Source organism: Neoarius graeffei, chromosome 1, assembly GCF_027579695.1.
Source record: "Neoarius graeffei isolate fNeoGra1 chromosome 1, fNeoGra1.pri, whole genome shotgun sequence".
Lineage (NCBI taxonomy): Eukaryota > Metazoa > Chordata > Actinopteri > Siluriformes > Ariidae > Neoarius > Neoarius graeffei.
The window spans coordinates 62,066,320-62,094,129 of NC_083569.1; the positions used below are offsets into that span (position 1 = coordinate 62,066,320).

A 27,810-nucleotide genomic window follows, 5' to 3' on the forward strand; every position below is an offset into this window, starting at 1 on the left:
GTTCAGATTACCCAGTACTAATTTTCTCCATTGTCCCTATTGTTTACTTCCTGACATATTTTCTCACCGTGCCAAAGCTCTGCCTTTGTATCTCTGCTCTCACAAAGCACATGTACTCAGCTGTGTCTGGCCATATCTTCATGTTTGCCCACTACCGTGACCTCAAACTCCTTTTTACCCATTATCCTCCATGCCCATTTAACCTTCCTGAACAATATTTCCTTTTCTATTCACATGCCATTTCACACCAGCTCCCAATACAAAGGTCTTTGTACAAATACCCATTCCTTACCCATGTGAAATACTGATAGTGAAAGACGAAATACGATTTTATATCAGCTAAAGAGTTTAACAGGCCCGAGAGAACATGGTGAACTGCCTTACTATGCTTCTGAGGGCCCTCTATTGACAATTATTAATGCAGGTAATTAATGTTATGCCTGTACCTTACCCTAACCAGCCAAACATTCCCCACAAGGTCAAAATCATCAGATTTTCCCATCCTTGGGGGGACATTTGGTCCTCAGTAGTATATAAAATCTCTCTCACACACACACACACACACCCACCATTCTCCTTTAAACCAGAACTGCAAATCCAAATCTCAAAACAAATAAGAGGTGATCTGAAAATTGCTGGTTTACAGAGACAAAGCATTTGGTTAAATAATAACACCTCAAAAGCAAGACAGCGTCTCCACTGAGGCTCACTGGGAACTGAACAAAGCCAAGCATACCAAAAGCACTACATATAATAATATTCATCATGGATAATTAGACAAACACAAATACATTTAAACTGTTTCTCTGAGAAACCTAAATAATCAGTGATGGGTTGAGAGTGAAAATGATCCCGTAGACATGGGAGGTCTTGATCAGTGCTGTAAAGATGTTTGCTGGGTAATATTCAAGAAATAAAACAACTAGGGCTTAAAGCTCAAAAGTTAAAAAAAAAAAAAAGAAGAAAAAGATGAGAGTGGAACTGATCACTCACCAGAACTGTGTAGATGTGCAAGCAGCGATAGACAGGAGAGAAGTCCACCAAGTCCTGAGCACCAGGAACCTACAGAAAGCAAGATCAGGTCAGTGGGGATAAACATTTTTTTTCCAGTGATCAGTGTGTGATAAATGCATCACGATATTCTCTCCTCTGATTAGCTTTTATCTTACAGACTGGTTTACAATTACAAAAGGCATGAGTATGTGCGCGCTCGCTCAGTTTCATATTTGCAGATCAACAGCTACAATTACAAAATATGTTAGAGATATTTGCAAATAGTTACTTACAAATATTAATATAACTGGGGGGGGGGGACATCCTACACCACTAGCAAGCCACAGTCCAAAATAAGTATTTCAATGGACTAAATTAAGCTGTAGCAGAGCCTGCCTCTCTCTCTCTCTCTCTCTCTCTCTCTCATATATATATATATATATATATAAAAAACAGGGCAGCACGGTGGTGTAGTGGTTAGCGGTGTCACCTCACAGCAAGAAGGTCCGGGTTCGAGCCCCGTGGCCGGCAAGGGCCTTTCTGTGTGGAGTTTGCATGTTCTCCCTGTGGGTTTCCTCCGGGTGCTCCGGTTTCCCCCACAGTCCAAAGACATGCAGGTTAGGTTAACTGGTGACTCTAAATTGAGCGTAGGTGTGAATGTGAGTGTGAATGGTTGTCTGTGTCTATGTGTCAGCCCTGTGATGACCTGGCGACTTGTCCAGGGTGTACCCCGCCTTTCGCCCATAGTCAGCTGGGATAGGCTCCAGCTCGCCTGCGACCCTGTAGAACAGGATAAAGCAGCTACAGATAATGAGATGAGATGTATAAAAACACACACCTCAGCGTAAATGAGTGCACCCCCTTTGAAAAGTAACATTTTAAACAATGTCTCAATGAACACAAACAATTTCCAAAATGTTGAAAAGACAATGTTTAATATAACATCTGTAACTTATAACATGAAAGTAAGGTTAATAATATAACTTAGATTACACATTTTTCAGTTTTACTCAAATTAGGGTGGTGCAAAAATGAGTACACCCCACAACAAAAACTACTACATCTAGTACTTTGTATGGCCTCCATGATTTTTAATGACAGCACCAAGTCGTCTAGGCATGGAATGAACAAGTTGGCGACATTTTGCAACATCAATCTTTTTCCATTCTTCAACAATGACCTCTTTTAGTGACTGGATGCTGGATGGAGAGTGATGCTCAACTTGTCTCTTCAGAATTCAGAATAATTTATTTACACCACAAAGGTGAAGGGTACAAGATGATCAGCAAAGCTTTACTTATCAGTCAGAATACTGTAGCAAAAGTGGTCCAAAAATTTAAGAAAGATGGAACTGCAACCATCTCACAGAGACGTCCAGGTCGTCCACGGAAGTTAACACCTCGACAGGAGCGTCTTCTGATGAGAAGGGTTGAAGAAAATCGGCATGCAAGTTCACTGCAGTTATCTAAAGAGGTAGAAAGCCAAACTGGGGTGACTATTTCCCGTGACACAATACGGAGTACACTGCAGAGGAATGGCATGCATGGATGCCGTCCACGAGAGAAGCCTCTCCTAAAGCCCAGGCACAAAAAAGCCCACCTAGAGTTTGCCAGGGCCCATGCTGACAAAGATGAAGACTACTGGGACTCTATACTCTGGAGTGATGAGACCAAGATAAATGTTTTTGGAACTGATGGCTTCAAAACTGTATGGTGTCGCAAAGGTGAGGAATACAAAGAAAAATGCATGGTGCCTACAGTGAAACATGGTGGTGGCAGTGTCCTTACGTGGGGCTGCATGAGTGCTGTTGGTGTCGGGGAGCTGCATTTCATTGACGGCATCATGAATTCACAGACGTATTGCTCTATACTGAAAGAGTAGATGCTACCATCACTCTGTGCCCTTGGTCGTTGTGCACTTTTCCAACATGACAATGATCCTAAACACACATCTAAGGCCACTGTTGGATTTCTGAAGAACAGGGTGAAAGTGATTCAGTGGCCAAGTATGTCTCCTGATCTGAACCCAATCGAACACCTTTGGGGAATTCTGAAGAGACAAGTTGAGCATCACTCTCCATCCAGCATCCAGTCACTAAAAGAGGTCATTGTTGAAGAATGGAAAAAGACTGATGTTGCAAAATGTCGCCAACTTGTTCATTCCATGCCTAGACGACTTGGTGCTGTCATTAAAAATCACGGAGGCCATACAAAGCACTAGATGTAGTAGTTTTTGTTGTGGGGTGTACTCATTTTTGCACCACCCTAATTTGAGTAAAACTGAAAAATGTGTAATCTAAGTTATATTATTAACCTTACTTTCACGTTATAAGTTAAACAGATGTTATATTAAACTTTGTCTTGTCAACATTTTGGAAATTGTTTGTGTTCATTGAGATATTCTTTAAAACGTTACTTTTCAAAGGGGGTGCACTCATTTACGCTCAGCACTGTATCCACCCCACTGATCAATGACTGGTTTACTTAAAACGAAGGGATTCTGTAGGGCTTCCCCCCAAAAAAAAAAAAAAATTTAAATAAAATAAAATTCAATACCATACATTAAACAATGCAGAGTACTTTCTGCACCTAAATATCTCCTATTTCCCTCTGAAAATGAGCAACTATAGAAATAGGAAGATATTGCAATATATAGGTCTAGACTATCCTGGTATTCAACCCAGAAGTGGGAAAAAGGGTTTCGCTGTGTGCACTGACTGCCATTTGCAACCAGGCATAAAACCATGTTCCAGGTGCTGGTCACTAGATAGCGCTGTTGCGTGATTTGACCTTGAACCTGTTCCTAACATCCTGGAATTGGAAAATGAAGGTGTGCTCCCAAGTGTTTTCATTTCAAATCTAATTTTGTCTTTTAAATTTTGCCCCTTGCATATTTGACAAGGTTTAAAATAAATAAATAAATAAATAAATAAATAAATAAAATTTAACGTTGAATTGTGCCTAAATCAGCCCTAGATGCCACCAGAATGCACCATTTGAAGTCTTTAATTTCAAAATTTTCCAAGGGAGCATGCCCCCAGACCCTCCATCAGCCTTCGGGGCCCTCAGGGCCAGCCGTTACAGGCTGTGCTCCGCATCACTAGCACCACACTGATATTTATTCCCCCGCTGGGGAAAGCCCTGTTCTGTAACGGACTAATTGTTGCAGCTAATCCAGTTACATGCATTTATGTTAATTATTTAGCCAAAAACAGCTAATCGAACCAGACACGAGCTACAGGGCTAGAGACTTTAGGTTAGAAAGGTATGTTTAAATAAATACATTTTAAAACTTTAATCTATACATTGCTTCGTATAATTTTGCCATTTTGGCCTGATTAGTAGAATGACAGCATGGCACTTTTTTTTTCCTCTTTTAAATAAAAGAAAACTGGACTGAGAGGTACAGTATCCATACATTTTCTACTTCTAGTTCAAAACTGATGCATCTCTTCTGTTCAGGTTACTGATTAATAGTGAAGCACTGAAAAGTCATGTTAGTAGCAAGTTAATAGCCCCCAAGCATAACTACATCACTTGTTTACTGCAATGCATTGTGGGGGATAGCCAGGGGTTGGTAGTTGAGCGGTATGACGGACGTCTGATTAATTTTACATGAGAGGAGTGATTTTGCCATGGAAGATAATGAAACTGGTGATTTAAAGAGGTGGAAAACATGTCATGGGTTTACAGCAGGAAAATCTGAACCCAAATCAAGCTTGGTGAGAAGGTAAGAGTCTAGACAGAGTCTACCACACTGTACAACTTCAAATCTCAGAATGTCTTATTTCTGAGGACGTATATTGCACCAGCTAAACTTTATCAAGAAAGCAAATCTATCTGAATAACAGGAATTGGCACAGAACAGCACTCTTGTGGGGGATTCGTGGGCGAATAATGGTCCGAGTGATAAATGAGTGATTAGTTAAATAAAACTTGATATCAGGAAACATTTAAAAAAAAAAAAAAAATTCAATCAATCTTTGGAAACCTGCTGATCTGCCGTGTCATGTTCAATATAAATGCATTTTGTTCAATAAATGCTGCTAGCGAGGTACACTGAACATTATACATACCCGAAAGAGAACCCTTCGCGGTTTGGGAGGTTTATCCGTCCGGCAGGCTCGTTCGGCTGCCGAGTGCTTCAGCACGTTGAGAGGCAAAGGCCGAAGAATGCTTCTGTGTTTTACAGGCTGTGGAATATTGCTAGTTTCAAACAATGAACAGTGTCGATTGTTATAATCCTCTATAACCGAAGGCCATTCCGCAGACCACGGAAATATTGCTGGGTCACAGTTTAGTGACCCGTTTTTCCCCACCAGAGAAACGTAAGCTACAAACACTTGTCCATTTCGATTCAGTTTGAAGGTTTTCATTGCGGATTAAATTATCCATTTCTTTCTTCTCTTCTCGATCGGCAGCTGATAAAAGCTCAAATTAGTTGTTCTCTTTGTTGTGGAGACACAGTAAGGCGCACAGCAATTCACTTTAGGCGTGGTTAAAACCGGTTAAATAGAACACTGTAGTGTTTAATAAAGGTGGAAGTAAACGATGTGGCGGAGCTGACCCCAGGTATCGCCCATAATGCATTGCAGTAAACAAGCGATGACGCAGCTATGGGTCAGGGTCAATGCTTATCTGGAATTTTGCCAGCAATGAATTTTACGTAACTGGACTTTGAATTAAATACTACTGCTCTAGAAATTTGCCATTAGTGATCACTGATGGTATAAAACTGTGTTTCACATTTACAACCCCGATTCCCAAAAAGTTGGGATAAAGTACAGATTGTAAATAAAAACGGAATGCAATAATTTACAAATCTCAAAAACTGATATTATATTCACAATAGAACATAGACAACATATCAAATGTCGAAAGTGAGACATTTTGAAATTTCATGCCAAATATTGGCTCATTTGAAATTTCATGACAGCAACACATCTCAAAAAAGTTGGGACAGGAGCAATAAGAGGCTGGAAAAGTTAAAGGTACAAAAAAGGAACAGCTGGAGGACCAAATTGCAACTCATTAGGTCAATTGGCAATAGGTCATTAACATGACTGGGTATAAAAAGAGCATCTTGGAGTGGCAGCGGCTCTCAGAAGTAAAGATGGGAAGAGGATCACCAATCCCCCTAATTCTGCGCCGACAAATAGTGGAGCAATATCAGAAAGGAGTTCGACAGTGTAAAATTGCAAAGGGTTTGAACATATCATCTATAGTGCATAACATCATCAAAAGATTCAGAGAATCTGGAAGAATCTGTGTGTAAGGGTCAAGGCCGGAAAACCATACTGGGTGCCCGTGATCTTCGGGCCCTTAGACGGCACTGCATCATATACAGGCATGCTTCTGTATTGGAAATCACAAAATGGGCTCAGGAATATTTCCAGAGAACATTATCTGTGAACACAATTCACCATGCCATCCACCGTTGCCAGCTAAAACTCTATAGTTCAAAGAAGAAGCCGTATCTAAACATGATCCAGAAGCGCAGACGTCTTCTCTGGGCCAAGGCTCATTTAAAATGGACTGTGGCAAAGTGGAAAACTGTTCTGTGGTCAGACGAATCAAAATTTGAAGTTCTTTATGGAAATCAGGGACGCCGTGTCATTCGGACTAAAGAGGAGAAGGACGACCCAAGTTGTTATCAGCGCTCAGTTCAGAAGCCTGCATCTCTGATGGTATGGGGTTGCATTAGTGCGTGTGGCATGGGCAGCTTACACATCTGGAAAGACACCATCAATGCTGAAAGGTATATCCAGGTTCTAGAGCAACATATGCTCCCATCCAGACAACGTCTCTTTCAGGGAAGACCTTGCATTTTCCAACATGACAATGCCAAACCACATACTGCATCAATTACAGCATCATGGCTGCGTAGAAGAAGGGTCCGGGTACTGAACTGGCCAGCCTGCAGTCCAGATCTTTCACCCATAGAAAACATTTGGCGCGTCATAAAACGGAAGATACGACAAAAAAGACCTAAGACAGTTGAGCAACTAGAATCCTACATTAGACAAGAATGGGTTAACATTCCTATCCCTAAACTTGAGCAACTTGTCTCCTCAGTCCCCAGACGTTTACAGACTGTTGTAAAGAGAAAAGGGGATGTCTCACAGTGGTAAACATGGCCTTGTCCCAACTTTTTTGAGATGTGTTGTCATGAAATTTAAAATCACCTAATTTTTCTCTTTAAATGATACATTTTCTCAGTTTAAACATTTGATATGTCATCTATGTTCTATTCTGAATAAAATATGGAATTTTGAAACTTCCACATCATTGCATTCCGTTTTTATTTACAATTTGTACTTTGTCCCAACTTTTTTGGAATCGGGGTTGTACACACCTCTAGGTAAATTACTCAAAGCTGTAAATCCCCAAACGTCCTTGAAATACTTAAGAACAGTGACTAATTACAAACCATGCTCTATATATTTAAAAGAGAGTTCTACAAATAGGCCAATCATCGTGATCAACAACGGAGTTAATCAAAATCATACTCGTAATACCACCCTCTCTGTTCCAGTCAATGCACAAACGACTCCAGCTCCAAAGTTTACGAAACCAATAGCCGCCAAACAATGCGAGCTTTCATCTGGTGCCCACAGAAAGGCAAGCAGGAACTTGGAGAGTCAGCTGGGTCACAGCTCCAGAGAGGAAGAGCAGCACTAAACAATAACCCTGAGCGAACAAGACGAAAACAACTAAACACAGGCATCAGTGCCAACTCGGTGGCAGGAGAGGGTTTGGACAGTGTGTACGAATGATTTTCCCCAAGACACTCGTTGAGAACAGGGGTGAAGAGGTAACGTGTAGTTGAAGGACTCGTTGGTAACCTTGGGCATGACTGTTGGGGAAACCCTACCACAGCTGACAGGAGGGTGGATTAAAGCCTGGCACACACACACACACCGCCCCTTGTCCAGCGGCTTCAGGAAAGAGTGATGTGCACGCATAGCAGAGCAGAACAGAACAGAGAAAGAAGGGAAGGGCTACAAAGTTCAACAGGAGGACACTTAAGTTAACATACGCACACTTGCAGGTCAGCAGCAGTTCTGGACATCCCATGGGACTTTGTGGAATGAGTGAAGTACACTCCATGACACACTATGGTAGCGTGCTTACTGAGGTTTCTACGCTGGATTGCAAAACCATGCAATACCGAACATAAAAACATAGCAAAAAACATGTGGCATACTGGGTACAAACATGTTTACAGACGTTTTAGTCTTGTGTTGACAGGCTGCATGTGCGCAATCTGATAAACAACAGCACTTCTCCACTCGTGTGTGCGCGTCAGCGTTTTATTCCGTCTGCTACTCCAGAAACTTAAAGCTCATCCTGGATTTCATTAGCATCTACAGCTGAAAGTCACGTCCCACATGCTCCACACATCTTTGTCAAAAGAAGTGATGCAGTTCTAATGACAACAGATGAGGAGCGATGAGATGGGCGGTTAAGTCAGGGGACATAATTGGGCCAGCGAATCAATACCGAGAATTCAGGACCTTCAGAAAATTCTTTACGGGAGGATCAGGACCATACTGAATTCTCAAACCTGACTGGCCAGATGGAATTGATGTATTATTTATAATAGCAGCTCTGACAATAGTGCCGGCTGTAATTCAAACCACAGGTTTATGTTAACATGATTGTTCTAATGTTCCTATAGTAACAGCTCGTTCACAGGGATGTGTCTGGTGAACGCTTCACATAATTGAAGGCTGATGATAAACAAATTAAGACAATGTGCTATTTAACAAAGAAAAATGTATGATCACTGATGAAGTGAAACTTCCTTTGAGGAGATGTTTAACATCGTGCTCTCGTCAGAAAGTTTTCCACCACATCTTCAAGGCAGAGGCATTTTCTCTCCGTAGCATCAAGTAGCAATTGTTTTAAAGTATTAAGTTCGGGGGGCTGGTGAGGAAATGTCTGTTTATACAATGGTGCTTGAAAGTTTGTGAACCCTTTGGAATTTTCTATATATTTCTGCATAAATATGACCTAAAACATCATCAGATTTTCACACAAGTCCTAAAAGTAGATAAAGAGAACCCAGTTAAACAAATGAGACAAAATATTATACTTGGTCATTTATTTATTGAGGAAAATGATCCAATATTACATACCTGTGGGTGGCAAAAGTATGTGAACCTTTGCTTTCAGTATCTGGTGTGACCCCCTTGTGCAGCAATAACTGCAACTAAATGTTTCCGGTAACTGTTGATCAGTCCTGCACACCGGCTTGGAGGAATTTTAGCCCATTCCTCCGGACAGAACAGCTTCAACTCTGGGATGTTGGTGGGTTTCCTCACATGAACTGCTCGCTTCAGGTCCTTCCACAACATTTCCATTGGATTAAGGTCAGGACTTTGACTTGGCCATTCCAAAACATTAGCTTTATTCTTCTTTAACCATTCTTTGGAAGAACGACTTGTGTGCTTAGGGTCGTTGTCTTGCTGCATGACCCACCTTCTCTTGAGATTCAGTTCATGGACAGATGTCCTGACATTTTCCTTTAGAATTCGCTGGTATAATTCAGAATTCATTGTTCCATCAATGACGGCAAGCCGTCCTGGCCCAGATGCCGCAAAACAGGCCCAAACCATGATGCTACCACCACCATGTTTCACAGATGGGATAAGGTTCTTATGCTGGAATGCAGTATTTCCTTTCTCCAAACATAACGCTTCTCATTTATACCAAAAAGTTCTATTTTGGTCTCATCCATCCACAAAACATTTTTCCAATAGCCTTCTGGCTTGTCCATGTGATCTTTTAGCAAACTGCAGACGAGCAGCAATGTTCTTTTTGGAGAGCAGTGGCTTTCTCCTTGCAACCCTGCCATGCACACCATTGTTGTTCAGTGTTCTCCTGATCATGGACTCATGAACATTAACATTAGCCAATGTGAGAGAGGCTTTCAGTTGCTTAGAAGTTACCCTGGGGTCCTTTGTGACCTCGCCGACTATTACACACCTTGCTCTTGGAGTGATCTTTGTCGGTCAACCACTCCTGGGGAGGGTAACAATGGTCTTGAATTTCCTCCATTTGTACACAATCTGTCTGACTGTGGATTGGTGGAGTCCAAACTCTTTAGAGATGGTTTTGTAACCTTTTCCAGCCTGATGAGCATCAACAACGCTTTTTCTGAGGTCCTCAGAAATCTCCTTTGTTCGTGCCATGATACACTTCCACAAACATGTGTTGTGAAGATCAAACTTTGATAGATCCCTGTTCTTTAAATAAAACAGGGTGCCCACTCACACCTGACTGTCATCCCATTGATTGAAAACACCTAACTCTAATTTCACCTTCAAATTAACTGCTAATCCTAGAGGTTCACATACTTTTGCCACTCACAGATATGTAATATTGGATCATTTTCCTCAATAAATAAATGACCAAGTATAATATTTTTGTCTCATTTGTTTAACTGGGTTCTCTTTATCTACTTTGAGGACTTGTGTGAAAATCTGATGATGTTTTAGGTTATATTTATGCAGAAATATAGAAAATTCTAAAGGGATCACAAACTTTCAAGCACCACTGTAGCTGCTATAACGTAAGTGATCAGAGAAACTAACCTTTCTCGAAGATGCTCGAAAAGTGCTTTAGTAGCTAACTAGCTCACTATACATTATGTCAGATACTGTTTTAATCCACGGAGATAGACCGATCAGCCATAAAAACACTGATGGGTAAAGTGAATTACATTATTTTGTTACAGTGGCACCTGTCAAGGGGTGGAATGTATTAGGCAGCAAGAGAACAGTCAATTTGTGAAGTTGATGTGTTGGAAGCAGGAAAAATGGGCAAGTGTAAGGATCTGAGCGACTCTGAAAAGGCCCAAATTGTGATGGCTGGATGACTGGGTCATTTCTCCAAAATGGCACATCTTATGGGCTGTTCCCATTATGCAGTGGTTAGTACCTACCTGAAGTGGTCCAAGGAAGGACAACTGATAAACCGGCAAAAGGGTCATGGGTATCGAAGGCTCACTGATTCGCATGGGGCACGAAAGCTAGCCCATATGGTCCAATCCCACAGAAGAGCTACTGAAGCACAAGCTGCTTAAAAAATCAGAGGTGGACAAAGTACTCAACTTCATTACTTAAGTCAAAGTACAGATCCCACTGGTCAAATGTGACTCCGATACAAGTGAAAGTTGACCAGTCAATTTTTTTTTTACTTAAAGTACTGAAGTACTTGCTTTTAAAAATACTTAAGTATTAAAAGTACATTTTCTGTCAACACATCGTTGTATTATTGCTACAACACTTAATGCCGCTACCAAGGACAGAAATGTGAATTCACAAAATGAACGCACGCTGTGTCATCATGGTGGTTTAACGTTAAGCTAGCTAATCAGTGAAACTCCATCTGACATGCTAGCAAACTTTTCAAACTTGAAATCATATTGGGTAGCTAACGCTACTAGAAAAGAAAGATTTTTATATTCTGTTTATTTGGCAAGATTTAGGGATGTTAACCGATGACCGTTTGACCGGTGGTTGACCGAATCAATGTCAACCGGTTAATTTTTTTTTGGTTGTCGGTTAAAAAAAAAAAAAATCAATCGTTTTGAAGCTGCCGATTTTGGAGCGGAGAACCTGGAATTCTGTGTTGTAAACGCTTGGGGCATGCCATGCGGTGTAAGGATGACAGCTGACAAATCAAAAATACCCATTCAGTCATGTCCCGCCCTCCCGCCCCAGTTGAAGACAGCTGCCACTCGGTGAGAGAAAAGTGTAGACACAGGCTTTTTAGCTTACAAATTACTATTCTGTTTTTTTTTTTTTTATTATTATTAGAAGGCACATGGAGTTTAGTCCTGCCTTGGCCAGTGCATTCTGAAAGTATGTTTCGGTCTGTAGCCAACAATGCACGTTATTGCAGATCATATCTCTCCACACAAACTAAAGGCGCAGATGCCGACTTTTTCACGGCTGAATCGTGCAGATCCGATTTTTTTTTTTTTGGGGGGGGGGGGGCGTTGGAGTGTAAATTCTGTGTTGAAATTATTCAGACATTCCAATGCCACCCCCCCCAAAAAAAAAAAAATCGGATCTGCATGATTTAGCCGTGAAAAAGGCGGCATCCGCCAAAAGGCGCGCCGTTTGCATCCCTGTATAAACTCATAGGTTAACCGACTTTAACTGGCTAACAAGGCTCGGTAGTCGGTCAAGATTTTTTTTTAGTTTTTGCCATCCCTAGCAAGATTATGCTAAAACATTTCTGAAAGGACTTCAGACAAGTTAACATTACTCATGTTGGCGTAACTCTGTTTTTACATGCTAACTAACAGTGTCCAAGTTAACTAGCTACGTGTTAACGTTAGCCGTGGACAAGTCTAAGGCAACTTGGCATGAAAATCCATAGAAAGTCATTTGACTAATCGGACTGCATAGCTATTGCAACGTTATCGCTAGCTCTAAAAGCACAGACAACTTCATTACAAGCTTTCTCTTGGAACAAAACGTTTACACACCTCAATATGCTTCCGCAGGTTGGACGGCGAGTTTTTGTCGGCTGTGATGTGGTTTGTTTTCAGCAAACAAAGCAAACATTTAAAACAAAACGAATCTTTAATCCTTTCAGAAAACCGAAACATGGGTTCTAGGTATGGCCGTGGGTGCGTGCATTCTCCAGAAGAACCGCCTCCTTCCATTCTGCCATCAACTGATCGTGTTAAATAATGCTGCTGAGAAAAAAAAAAAAACCGAACTTGATTTTAGTCCATGAATGTGACCCTAGTGATTACTGAGAGTCTCAGTGTCACCTGCGAAAAAAACAATCACGTTTTAGAAAAGAAAAACCGTCCACTTTCAAAGCCGCTTCATAGTAACAAGTAACGAGGACCTTGACAGAAATGTAGTGGAGTAAAAAACATATTTGCCTTTCAAACGTAGTGAAGTTAAAGTCATAAGTTTCCAAAAAAATAACACTCAAGTCAAGTACAGATACTCAAAAAGCGTACTTAAGTACAGTACTCAAGTAAATGTACTTCGTTACTGTCCACCTCTGTCAAAAAGTTAGTGGTGGCTAAAACAAAGGTGTCAGCATTAACATTTTGTGCTCCAGTAGCTCTTCTGTGGGATTGGACCATATGAGCTAGCCTTCGTTCCCCATGCGAATCAATGAGCCTTGGCCGCCCACGACAAATGTTGCCGGTTCATCAGTCGTCCTTCCTTGGACCACTTTGGCCGGTACTAACCACTGCATAACAAGAACAGCCCATAAGGTGCGCCATTTTGGAGAAATGACCCAGTCATCCAGCCATCACAATCTGACCCTTGTCGAAGTCGCTCAGATCCTTACGCTTGCCGGTTTTTCCCGCTTCCAACACAACTTCACAAATTGACTGTTCTCTTGTTGCTGAATATATCCCACCCCTTGACAGGTGCCGCTGCAATGAGATAATCAAATGATATAATCAAATGATATTCACTTCATCTGTCAGTGGTTTTAATTTTATGGCTGATCAGTGGATGCAGGCAACCAAAATATTGGACTGGCTAAGAATACTGAGCCTTTTACTCGCCCTGTGGACCAGCTAACAAAGGTTATGATTTGTCCTCCTCTGCATCTGAACATTAAATATTGTCTTTTTGTCTGAAAGACATGATCTGAATTTTAAAAACGCTGTTTTGTGCCATGTATTTCTACCTGTCGGGCAGTATTGTGCTCGCAGCAGAGTGCGTACATATAGTAACTTTAAACGGCTTAGCAGTTAAACAAACGGAAAAAAGCTCAGTATTAGTACGCACTGACACTCAAGGTTTCAGCAGTGGCATCAGAAAAAGAAAACGTGAAATCGTGCCATCTAAAGTAATTGAGAATCTCAAACTATGGTCGCTCACCTCGTCGTCATCCTCATCCTCTACATCTAGTATCCCAGAATCCTCTTCTGACAGAGGGCTGCCACCTGACCAGTCCACTTCTGTACCTGACCCCGCCTCCTTGCGCAATCTCCACCCACTGCCCGCCCGCTGCTGCCGTGTGACTGCACTGTTGCGAGAGCTTCTCACCTGGGCCTGGAAAAACAAACACAAACACGCTTCTAACTGTAAATATTTGCGTCAAATTTAATTTTTTTGAGATAGAGACGTTACAGAAATTTCCTTCGACAACAAGCCAAAAGTTCCATTACCATCATAGTTAGAATATGCAAATCCTCAAACCATTTGTTCATTCATTGGCAGCTGCATGGGAAAAATCCACTCTACAGAGGAAAGTAGTAATTACTGAGCTCTGAATGAACTCAAAGGAACACAGAAAAAGTCAGCCACAAGGTTTCTTTAATTGTAAACTTTTCCCAGAATGGTTCCAAACCAAGAGAGACATTGTGCTTAAATTATTCAAATGTTTTAACAAAAACGTCTTGACCAGATTTAAAAAGAAATACACCTAGGTGTAGAACAGGCTAAGGCCAAAGTACACCATATGAGCTAGGTTTAAAAGTGAAAGGAACAATGAAGATCAACACCACTGCCTACATCAGCCCTTTATATAAACACAACACTGATTATGGACTGGGAAGGAGCTTCAAGTATGGAGGTCTCTCCAATCATCGTCAGCAGTCCAAAAAAAAAAAACCACTCCGTGTCCAAGGGGTCAGTCAGGTTCTATCCCGTAAGGACGACATGTAGCATACCTCAAATTAAATTTGACAAAGCGTTCACAGGCTCAGTGACCAAACGATGATTACGAAATGTTGGGTTTGGAGGGTCTATTGCACAAAGCGAAGCAACAAGCCAGCAATGGGAGTTTCTGGAAGCAACAGTATTAAATTTCCATGAACATAAAAGTTGTGTATATAAGTGACTAAGAGAAGAAGACAGCAGGAATTCCTTGCCTTGAAAGAATAAATGCAGCAGCAGCAGCAGCATAAATAGGTTTAGGATGGGATCAGGTGGTGTGTGAGATGTCAGACAAAGGCTCGTAAAGCCAGATGCCACCAAAATTGGCATTACAGAAATATCAGATTTCCGGACAGAAGCCTAACCCTATAATACACTTTCCTATCAAACTGTCGGCAAAAGAGTTGCATTTAAATAAGAACTTTAAAAAAAAAAAAAACATACATGTTAGATGATAGTTTTTGTACACATTAAATAAAAGTAACACTGAAATTTGGGGGGGGGGGTTATATAAAACATTTTAAAAAATTTAGCAGACTAGAAAACTGACTCAAATCAAATCTGCATAAAATTTTAAATTATTATAAATACCGGACACTTTTTCCATGGAATAAAAACATATTTTATTCCTTGGGTGGCACGGTGGTGTAGTGGTTAGCACTGTCGCCTCACAGCAAGAAGGTCCGGGTTCGAGCCCCGTGGCCGGTGAGGGCCTTTCTGTGTGGCGTTTGCATGTTCTCCCCGTGTCTGCGTGGGTTTCCTCAGGGTGCTCCGGTTTCCCCAACAGTCTAAAGACATGCGCAGGGTTTTCCACAAGCGCCGGCTGCCGGCCATACAGCCGACTACACAATTAAGTCCAGCCGGCTACTTTAATGACTATTTTTGTAGCCCACAGGCTCTAAATATTAATTTTCGATTTTAATAAAATTAAATGTTTATCTAATGGACTGACAATGTCAAACTGAACCGCACTCATTTAAGTTGCGATTCGCGCTGTTTGTACCGATAATAACCACAAATTCCCCGCAGACTTCGTTGATCAAGGGAGAGTAACTCATCCGCGGCCCCGACATGCGGTGTGCGCGCGCGCACTCGGCGGAGGCAGTAGTGTGTCGGGGAGGGAACAGAAGCAGAGATGACGCTTATTTTGTCTCCGGTAAACCAGTCTTCTCTCGTTCAATTACGTGCTGGCATCAAAAGACACCGTTGGTTGTAAATGAAGCCAAACTGAGTGGTTGGAGTGTATTTTCATACACAAATGGAGAAATGTTCGCTGAGTGTTTAATTGTGTAGCCGCCACTGCAGACCGTTGTCGTTGTTAATTCATAGCATGCTCAGCTGCGTGAATGTGTCATGCACCGAAAATAAGAGATTTACAAGCCAGGAACGCCTCATGATGCAATATGTGAGCTTGTATAGCCTATTACTGATTATTTTCGGTGCGCAAATCACAGTTTTCACATTAATGAATAAAAAAGATGCAATATGTTATAGCAATAATAATAATAATAATAATAATAATAATAATGCAAATGTCTGAGAAATTAATATACCTTGTCTATTATGCAGGCATACTTAAGCTAATAATAATAATAATAATAATAATATGAACGGTTTTTGAATAATGCGCTCCTGCAATAAATAAATGTCTGTGGAAAATACATTTAATCCTGGGAACTGCGTGCACAGGAGTTTATTTTGTGTTTACTCCCCCCACCCTCCCTGGCTGGCTACTTATTTGTCATGGCTGGCTAGTATGAGCCTTAGTGGAAAGCCCTGCATGCGGTTAGGTTAATATGGGACAGCTTTCGGCGGAGGTGCCCGTGAGTGAGGCACCTATCTCCCGACTGCTCCCCGGGCGTTGTTAGCATGGCCGCCCACTGCTCCGGGTATGTGTGTGTGCTCATTGCTCACGTGTGTGTTCACTGCTTCAGATGGGTTAAATGCCGAGAGGAAATTTCACAAGTGTGTGATGAATAAAGTTGTGCTTTCTTTCTTTCCTTCTAGCGGGTCTCATTCATTTGGTTTCATAGCATGCGATATTGTTAGCATATCGCTTAACCTACGTGCATTAGGTCATTCTACTCAATGCAGAATGAGCGTTGAATACGGTTTACGATATTGCATGATTGTCAAGACATGATGTCACATGTCAGAGACGTAAAACTTCCGCGCTAGCGAGCGACTGACAATTTGTAAAACAAACATGGCCGCCAGGCTTGCTTCGTTAAATACAGAAGATTGAGAGAATTTTGAAAGACACTTTGAACACCCAAAAGGAACGTCTATGTATTATTATAATAATTAAATAATACTGGGCTGGCGTTGAGTGGTATATCAGATATATTCCATTCAGCTAGCATGATACTGAACGAGTCTTTGACTCGTTCAGTATCATGCTAGCTGAATGGAATATATCTGATATACCATTCAACACCAGCCAATGTTATTTAAAATACGTTAAATGGCGGACGGCACGGTGGTGTAGTGGTTAGCGCTGTCGCCTCACAGCAAGAAGGTCCGGGTTCGAGCCCCGTGGCCGGCGAGGGCCTTTCTGTGTGGAGTTTGCATGTTCTCCCCATGTCCGCGTGGGTTTCCTCCGGGTGCTCCGGTTTCCCCCACAGTCAAAAGACATGCAGGTTAGGTTAACTGGTGACTCTAAATTGACCGTAGGTGTGAATGTGAGTGTGAATGGTTGTCTGTGTCTATGTGTCAGCCCTGTGATGACCTGGCGACTTGTCCAGGGTGTACCCTGCCTTTCGCCCGTAGTCAGCTGGGATAGGCTCCAGCTCGCCTGCGACCCTGTAGAACAGGATAAAGCAGCTAGAGATAATGAGAAACGTTAAATGGCCAAAAGTATGTGGACACCTGACCACCATACCCTATAGTTCTTCCTCAGTGAAGGGAAACTGTAATGCTAATAACTAAGGGACCCAAACATGTCCCAGCATGACAATGTCCCTGTGCATGATGCGAGGTCCATGAAGACATTGTTTAGTAAGGTTGGAATGGATTCTGTTCAGCAAGCACATCCGATTGTGATGGTTGGGGGTCTAAATGTTTTTGGCCATATAGTGTACATTTGAACGCAAAGTTCTGCACTTCCCGAGAACAAGCCATGGCCTAATGGTTAGAAAAGCAGCTCTGGGGCCAAAAGGTCACCAGTTTGATTCTGTGGACGAGTAGCAAGGCATCTAACCCCCAACTGCTACCCAGGCTGCTCTGGGTACGTTCTACATGGCTCTGGGTAACAGCGTCTGCTAAATGTCCTTAATCTAATGTAACCAAATAAAAGAAGTAAATACACAAGATATTAAATGCTCCCAACCTTTGCTTTAATACTGGCCTCCAAACTCTTCTTTTAAAGCAGCTTTTACTCTTCAAATTGTAATATTCTCCCGTCTTGTTTTTCTGCCCTTATGTTTTGGATAGCTGTCTTACTGCAAGATACAGTGGGGCAAAAAAGTATTTAGTCGGTCACCAATTGTGCAAGTTCTCCCACTTAAAAAGATGAGAGAGGCCTGTAATTTTCATCATAGGTACACCTCAACTATGAGAGACAAAATGAGAAAAAAAATCCAGAAAATCACATTGTCTGATTTTTCAAGATTTTATTTGCAAATTATGGTGGAAAATAAGTATTTGGTCAATGACAGAGGTCAAACGGTTTCTGTAAGTCTTCACAAGGTTTTCACACACTGTTGCTGGTATTCTGGCCCATTCCTCCATGCAGATCTCCTCTAGAGCAGTGATGTTTTGGGGCTGTCGCTGGGCAACACGGACTTTCAACTCCCTCCAAAGATTTTCTATGGGGTTGAGATCTGGAGACTGGCTAGGCCACTCCAGGACCTTGAAATGCTTCTTACGAAGCCACTCCTTCGTTGCCCGGGCAGTGTGTTTGGGATCATTGTCATGCTGAAAGACCCAGCCACGTTTCATCTTCAATGCCCTTGCTGATGGAAGGAGGTTTTCACTCAAAATCTCACGATACATGGCCCCATTCATTCTTTCCTTTACACGGATCGGTCGTCCTGGTCCCTTTATAGAAAAACAGGCCCAAAGCATGATGTTTCCACCCCCATGCTTCACAGTAGGTATGGTGTTCTTTGGATGCAACTCAGCATTCTTTCTCCTCCAAACATGACAAGTTGAGTTTTTACCAAAAAGTTCTATTTTGGTTTCATCTGACCATATGACATTCTCCCAATCCTCTTCTGGATCATCCAAATGCTCTCTAGCAAACTTCAGATGGGCCTGGACATGTACTGGCTTAAGCAGGGGGACACGTCTGGCACTGCAGGATTTGAGTCCCTGGCGGCGTAGTGTGTTACTGACGGTAGCCTTTGTTACTTTGGTCCCAGCTCTCTGCAGGTCATTCACTAGGTCCCCCCGTGTGGTTCTGGGATTTTTGCTCACCGTTCTTGTGATCATTTTGACCCCACGGGGTGAGATCTTGCATGGAGCCCCAGATCGAGGGAGATTATCAGTGGTCTTGTATGTCTTCCATTTTCTAATAATTGCTGCCACAGTTTATTTCTTCACACCAAGCTGCTTACCTATTGCAGATTCAGTCTTCCCAGCCTGGTGCAGGTCTACAATTTTGTTTCTGGTGTCCTTTGACAGCTCTTTGGTCTTGGCCATAGTGGAGTTTGGAGTGTGACTGTTTGAGGTTGTGGACAGGTATCTTTTATACTGATAACGAGTTCAAACAGGTGCCATTAATACAGGTAACGAGTGGAGGACAGAGGAGCCTCTTAAAGAAGTCGTTACAGGTCTGTGAGAGCCAGAAATCTTGCTTGTTTGTAGGTGACCAAATACTTATTTTACCGAGGAATTTACCAATTAATTCATTAAAAATCCTACAATGTGATTTCCTGGATTCTTTCCCCCCATTCTGTCTCTCATAGTTGAGGTGTACCTATGATGAAAATTACAGGCCTCTCTCATCTTTTTAAGTGGGAGAACTTGCACAATTGGTGGCTGACTAAATACTTTTTTACCCCACTGTACACTCATAACTCAAAAACCATGAGAATGCAAACAGTTGCATGCACTAGTCAGAAAGCCTTTAAACAGCAGTTAAGGCATTTAAAGAACACAGAGCCAAAAAAAATAAAATAAAATATCGAGACTTGTTTCCAAAAATATGAAATTTGCACAACATTGGCTGTAATTTGATAAAGGCAAAGAAGAAAAGGCCACTGCAGTTTCAGTCAGGATTAAACGGCACTCCATTCAGCGCACGGTCATGACTGGGTCAAATACGCTACTTAGATAGAATCCCTGACTTGTAGTTACCTCATATATACAGTGGTTTGAGTGGAACAGTAGTTCTGTTACAGTAGACCCGTGACTATGATGAGAGCGCATGACATCACCATAATGTCCTCATACGTGCGGTCTGCATGCATGTGTGTTTGGTAACTAGAGACAGGTAATCAATCTCCTTCACTAGGGCTTCAAACACACAACACAGCGTGGTTCTCATTATTCTGTGGGTACAAGCAGAGCTCGAAGAGCACTGAGGAGTTCCTCAGCACTGCCACTGAATACTCTCTAATGCAACCACCAAAACTATACAAACAGCATGAACCCAGACAGAAACCTAGAAAGACAAAGAAGTCGTGGAGAACAGAATGAACAGGAATACCATATTTAATGATAATGCAGAATAACACCCAATTAAAAAAATATAAATGGAAATACAAAGGGTGGCACGGTGGTGTAGTGGTTAGCACTGTCGCCTCACAGCAAGAAGGTTCTGGGTTCGAACCCAGCGGCCGGCGAGGGCCTTTCTGTGTGGATTTTGCATGTTCTCCCCGTGCCCGCGTGAGTTTCCTCTGGGTGCTCCGGTTTCTCCCACAGTCCAAAGACATGCAGGTTAGGTTGACGTGGGGCGGCTTTGGGCTGAGGTGCCCTTGAGCAGGGTACCTGACCCCTGACTGCTCCCCGGGCGCTCTGGTGTGGCTGCCCACTGCTCTGGGTGTGTGCGCGCACGCGCGCGTGTGTGTGTGTGTGTTCACTGCTTCAGATAGGTTAAATGCAGAGGATGAATCTCACTGTGCTTGAAGTGTGCATGTGACAAAGGTTTCTTCTAAATGGAAACTATGCTCAGAAGAAAATCTGGCAAAAATCAGTAAATCCAATTATTTTTTTCACGGTCCGGTTTCCATCAAATCCTGCGCTCTGATTGGCTGGCAAGCGGGTCCGTATCCTACGGTACGGACCCCGGTCATGGACCTCTGGCGACTCGCTCGTTCACAACAACAAACATAGTAGCATTTTTTGTCAACGTTTATCTTTTTTTTTAAATAAGATTTATTTATGAGATTATCAAAAATCTTAAATTTTTGCCAGCATTTCTCAGGAGAATAGCATTAATTTTACAGCATGGATAGTGATAATGACAGTGTTCACAGCGAAAGTGAGTTTTACTGCTCTGAGGAAGAATAAAATAAAATAAAACACTTCAGGAGAAAGCTAAAAACCTCTAACTTGCTAACGCCGAGCAAAACGCATGGCTGAATCCTGAATGACTCAGTTTTGTATAAATAGGGGACGACATAGGCGGCAAAATGTATTTTTTTTCCTGCCATGGAAGTGCACTTGTATACCGAGGAGGAAGCCATTTGCATTACAGCCGTGAATGAGGATTCAAAATGGCGGCTCGGCTCGGTTCTCCCTTTTGGGCGCTCTTGATTTCTGTTAGAATTTGGTACAGAAAAAAATAAATATATTATTTACCAGCTTAAGGTCGGTCCATATGGTGAAATACCGTGACCTCGGCCTTGAATACTGACCTCGGCCCAGAGGGCCTCGCTCAGTACTTTCAAGACCTCGATCACGGTATTTCACCATACGGACCTCCCAGCTGGTAAATAACATATATATTACGTGTACAGTGAGGGGAATAAGTATTCATACATTCACAAATTTATACACCAGTGAAAAGTCTGGACACACAATTCATTGTTCTTTTTCTTTATTTTTATTCATTAAAAGTCACGTCATGTCAAAGTAATGACGGATGTCGTTTCTCTTTACTTAGTTGAGCAATTCTTGACACAATATGGATTACTACAGTTGTGGAATAGAGCTGTTTATGGCATTGTATTATTTGATCTCAAACACATTAAGAAGCAAAAAATTGCACTAATTAACTTCTGACGAGGCATACCTGTTAATTGAAAAGCATTCCAGGTGACTACCTCATGAAGCTGGTTAAGATAATGCCAATAGTGTACAGAGCATCAAGATAAACGCAGGCTACTTTGAAGAATCTAAAATATGAAACTTTTTGTTTAACCCTTTTTTGTTCACCACAATCAGAATCGAGTTTATTGCCAAGTACATTTTCACATGCTAGGAATTTGCTTTGGTGATTGATGCTTGAACAGTTAAAGGGATCCTCCAGTGGATTTATTCTCAAACTAAAGTAAAAGTAGTCGCTGATTTCAAAAATCAAAAACTTTCATTTTCGGAAACCAAACAGTGTTTGAGAAAAACGAATTTTCTTTAAAATGCCAGGTGTGCTTCCTGCGATGGTGACTGTAAGGTTTTATTCCTTTGTAAGGATAAATAATTGTAAGTATTTATTCTTGACCAAGAAGGCAGTAATTTATTTTGTGACAAAATTGTAAGGATTTATTCTGTTCAGTTAAAATGACCTTCTGTCTCAGCTAGGGTTGGGCGGTATCCAAATTTTGATACCTTTAAACTGTCTCTGTGTTTTCCCGGGGTATACGGTATTACCGAGAAAAAAATAATATTTTGTTTCGGCCTACTGTGTAACGTGCGCCTATACCGGCGGACCTTGTCCAGACCTGCGCCTATGCCTCAAATGTACTATTTAAAAGCAGCATAGCGAATTGTGTGCATTGTGGTATGGATTAAGCAGCAAAGCGAATTTTGTGCATTGATGAATGGATTAAGAGATATTTCAAAGCATCACGCAACTCTTCCTTCATCTTGAAAATAGCATTCAACTGTCGTTTACACATGTCTGCGTTGAAACGCCATTTGCAGCACTATTTCACCTACTCCATCAAAAAAAGTACACGATGAGCAGGATCATACCCTTTCAAGCATGGGAAATAAAAAAAAGAAAAAGAATCAACCAACACCCAAGTCCGTTTAGACTGCGCGATAAACCATATTCTTCAGCGCAAATGAGGCGAACCTAACTCAAATGCGTGATAGCTGCACAAGGCAAAATCATATGGGCCCACGTCATGCCATGGCGGGGAAATTAATAATCAAATGGCCTTACCTTGCTTAAAACGTTGTCTTGATCACATAACTCCTTACAATTATTCCACTTAAATCCATACGGTTTAACACACCCAACAAAGATAGCAAGCGCATTGCTAATTCCCACCAGAAACCTAACAGTTTACGCTACGATGTTTTCTTCCGTTTCTTCAGTAGATGACATTTCAAACATTTATTACCCACATCCCAAATGTCATACGTTATATTATTTTACCTTGCTGTTACTCATGTAACCTACTCAAAACACAACTCATTGGAGAGATCTCGTGGAAGTGGAGTACCCCAGGCTATGGTGTGCCTTAGGGGACATATTAGATTTTTTCGATTTTTCTTCTTACATACTTTACACACAGCTTCATCTGTGTTTGCTGGCTCTCCCTTTTCATTTGGTTTGAAACCAAAATACTGCCACACTGCCGATGTTGTATTTTTTTTTTTTTTTGCCACTAACTCGTTATCTTGACTTGCCATCTTTCAACCGCGGTCTCAGTCTCTTGCGAAGTTTTCTGTCAGACTCCAAATGTCACGCAGGGTTGCCATGGTAACGACAAACAACCCTGCACGCGATGAGAACTTCTTTAGGAAATTGATAGAATTAGTGAAAATACGATCACACAGTTATTCGGGATGATCTTCAATTTATTATTTTATATTATGACCTCATGTACTCCATATTTATTTAGATATTATATATTTTTTTAAAATGACGGTAATGAGACCGATACCGTTGGTACTTTTGGATACCTTGGGATACCTTCTTACTGTAATACCGCCCAACCCTAGTCTCAGCTAGACATTGTTTAAAAATTCCATTCTGTCTAAACATTGCTATCATCAGAACATTCTGCTTATTTTGATATGAAATGTGTATTATTGATCAGATTATTGTGTCTGAACAGTGCCAAGGTCTGCAATGATGTCAGACACACCCCCACAGCTGCATATCCAACGTGTATTTGGGATTAAAAGTTAGATTTAAAGCCATGATTTTAGTTTTATAGCTACACGTGATTTAGGATTGTTAGATTTAACCAGTCTCTTCAGTGTTGAATTTGAAATTGAAATGATTGAATGTTAGATTTAAAGCTGGATTAAGTGATTCATGTTAGTTTTATAGATTTATATTAGCCTTATTGCTGCACAAGGTGTTAAGACTTTATGATTTTAATATTTTAGAGCTTTTTAAGATCCTTTATTATTTTAGACTATTACATATACTATAACAGTGATTTTAAACTATTCCTGTGTAACCTGACCTTCGTCCAGTGGAGAAGACACTTCGTTAGACTACACATGGTCTTTGTTTAAAATTGTCATGATTGATCCAAGGTTTCACTCACATGCACACGTATAAAACCCCTGTGTACTCTCGTCTCAGGGGGGACGTGCGAATAAAGATTGCGAACTAAGGATTGTGGGGTTCCTTTCTTTTTTCTGCGACTCACCCCCAGACGTCTGGGTGACACGAGGGGACTGGTCTCGAGATGGTGAGGGCCAGAGATGGTTGAAAAACCTAACAGTGACGTATGCGATGAGGTCAGATAGTGGTCGCTTGGAGCAACTCAGCTGTTTATATTCTCTGTTTACATTGTAGTTTTGCTAGTATTTTACTGAATTTATCAGTTTTTAAATAAGTATGCCTCATTGTGTAGCATATAAATGCCACGAAAAGAAAGCACAAGCTGGAACTAGACTGCATTTCCACAGAGAAAATGCAAAGTGTGCTTGCTCAACTGTAGCAGAGGGTCACCGACAGAAACTGGATCAGACATGAGACCTCGCACTGCAAAATCTTTTTGACATGCTCTACAGATAGTGTGTGTGGCAAAAGTATGTGGTGGGGGGGGGGCTGCGCGAAAATGAAAGTTTGATTTTTGAAATCTGCAACTACTTTTACTTCAAATAAGTTTGAGAATAAATCCGCTGGAGGATCCCTTAAAGATAAAAGAATGTGAAAATAAACAATCATAGAAATACAATTAAAAAAAAAAAAAAAGTTGGAATCTTAGATATACCATTTGAAAAATAGACATATTTAAATAAGTGCGTGCGCATGGGTTGTTTAGAAGTCCAAGCTGTACAGTAGGTCCTGGACTGTGCAAAAATAAGTCACAGGATGATGATGATGAAGAAGAATCATGACATGAATGTTACTCCGTACATGTTCCATGTGTTATTTCATAGTGTTGAAGCCTTCAGTGTAGAACAACACTGAAGGGCATGGTGGTGTAGTGGTTAGCACGGTCACCTCACAGCAAGAAGGTTCTGGGTTCAAGCCCAGCGGCCAGCGAGGGCCTTTCTGTGTGGAGTTTGCATGTTCTCCCCGTGTCCGCGTGGGTTTCCTCCGGGTGCTCCGGTTTCCCCCACAGTCCAAAGACATGTAGTTAGGTTAATATGGGACAGCCTTGGGCTGAGGTGCCCTTGAGCAAGGTACCTGACCCCTGACTGCTCCCTGGACGCTCTGGTGTGGCTGCCCACTGCTCTGAGTGTGTGCGCGCGCATGTTCACTGCTTCAGGTGGGTTAAATGCAGAGGATGAATTTCACTGTGCTTGAAGTGTGCATGTGACAAAGGCTTCTTCTTCTTCTAGAAAATAGTCTAAATAAATAAGTGAATAAAAAAAAACCCTCTGAAAGAGAGTTGGAGTGTCCAAACTTTTGACCGATACCGTAATTGGCTGGCCACGTTTATCAAGCTGTTCCTGAACTGATGTACGAGTAAATCTTTAGTAGTAAGCGTGTTTACACAAGAATTTTGGTACTCATGAAAATCTTATCAATCCAGAAGAACTTTGTATCCTACTCATGCTCCCGAGTGTGTGCGTGCGCGCGTGTGTAGATTTACACACAAGCCTTTTTAACGTAAACCTTGACTTGATCGACTTCAGATCATGCAATTAGAATGGATTACTGCAGTTTTATATATGGAATATCCCGCCAGGTTTAAATTGCTTTTTTTTTTTAATTACATTTACAGCATTCAGCAGAGGCCCTTATCCAGAGCACCTTATAGAAGAGCTTTGTAGTCTATCAAAAACATATCCTCACGCTAGTTCACCCAGTCAGGAACTAGAAACATCAGCAAGAACATTTTGTGCAAACCAGCTGTTTTATAAAATTGACATTTATTTAAGAATATTAAAAAAAAAAGTATATGGAAAACGAGCCAACACGAACCCATAAATTAAAGACAATAAAACTAATCTTTTTCTTATGACAAAAGAAATGCCGTTGTATAAACAGGGCAGGTTGGTCTGTCTGCGCATAGCTGCAAGTTATAAACAAATGCCTCGGTTGATGAAAGATTTAGCGCTCGGCCCCTTCGGTTTTTCAGGATTTACCCTGATCGATCGTTTCGTGCTCCCAGGTGGGGGCATTACTACATGCAGATGAGCTGTGCCGTGTATACACTGGGTAATTCACGGTTGATCAGCATTCATTTACATACACACGCAGTACAAAGAAATCCTGTACTGTAACACAACACCGTTGTAACAGAACTCATAGTTTGGTTTTGCTTATGTAAACATTTACAACTTTAAGATTTATAAGCAAGGCCCAAGGTCATTTGAATTTGTACTAGAAACAAACAAAAGTATGGATTCATAAGCACAAACGGATGTGTTTAAAACTTGATTGGGAAAAAGCATTTGGATTCGATATTAAAATATACACATCGTCCCCTCTCTGTACTGGAACAGCAAAGCCAATTCTATTGTTTTTACTACATGCTGAAGTTTAAGACCAAAAGATCAATAGGACACGACAGACCAGGACTTCAACTTTCATTTGTTGATCGATACATCTAGACATCTCATCTCATCTCATCTCATTATCTCTAGCCGCTTTATCCTTCTACAGGGTTGCAGGCAAGCTGGAGCCTATCCCAGCTGACTACGGGCGAAAGGCGGGGTACACCCTGGACAAGTCGCCAGGTCATCACAGGGCTGACACATAGACACAGACAACCATTCACACTCACATTCACACCTACGCTCAATTTAGAGTAACCAGTTAACCCAACCTGCATGTCTTTGGACTGTGGGGGAAACCGGAGCACCCGGAGGAAACCCACGCAGACACGGGGAGAACATGCAAACTCCACACAGAAAGGCCCTCGCCGGCCACGGGGCTCGAACCCAGAACCTTCTTGCTGTGAGGCGACAGCACTAACCACTACACCACTGTGCTGCCCAAAACGGCACTTTCTTTTAAAAAATAAATAAATAAATAAATAAATAAATAAATAAAATTCACGCTGTCATTGATGGGTATGATTTTGTGAGATAGGAAATTATTTTATCAGACATTTTGTATTTTTATTTATTGAATTTGCAAAAAATAAAAATGCTCTGTTTCTCAAAATCCAGTGGATGTGGATAGAATAAAACAGTTATTCCATTCAATCTTGTCATACATGGCTTATAGCCAACTCGGTGCTACGCGCCTTGTCGGCTATCAGCTCATGTACGACTCGATTTCGTGGAATAACTTAAATATCTGGATGCACAGCCCCTGCTTGCAATAACTGCATCAAGCTGGCAACCCAATGACCTCACCAAACTGTTGCTTCTTCTTTTGTGATGCTTTTCCAGGATTTAACCACAACTTTTCAGTTATTATTTCTTTTCCTTTTTTTTTAAGGGGGGGGGGTTCCCTCATCCCTTTCCCACCATACACAGCACTAATCATTATAACCAGTTCAATTTGTCTCTTCTGACCAGAGAACACTCCCTCAAAAAGCTCATCATCTGCAAACTTCAATGTGGTGTTTTTATCAAAAAATTAAATAAATAAATAAATAAATAAATAATAGTGTCCTTCCCATGCCATGTGGTGCATTGGGTGGCGCCGATCTTCGTTTTCGTAGCCCTCGGCCTCTCACCCATTACAT

The 27,810-nt window shown here is 41.5% G+C and overlaps 1 protein-coding gene across 4 annotated transcripts in view; it reads right to left on the reverse strand.

The window, feature by feature from the left end:
* The window catches only part of exoc6b (exocyst complex component 6B), a 241,432-nt gene that overhangs the window by 106,998 nt on the left and 106,624 nt on the right, over positions 1-27,810 (reverse strand). For 3 of the 4 annotated variants that reach the window (XM_060936143.1, XM_060936117.1, XM_060936127.1), the window contains exons 7-8: positions 13,868-14,041; positions 994-1,062 (exon numbers count right to left, since the gene is read on the reverse strand). In XM_060936143.1, the coding sequence (XP_060792126.1) occupies positions 994-1,062; positions 13,868-14,041 (243 nt within the window). The remainder of the gene's footprint in view (positions 1-993; positions 1,063-13,867; positions 14,042-27,810) is intronic. The other variant, XM_060936134.1, reaches the window with a different exon arrangement.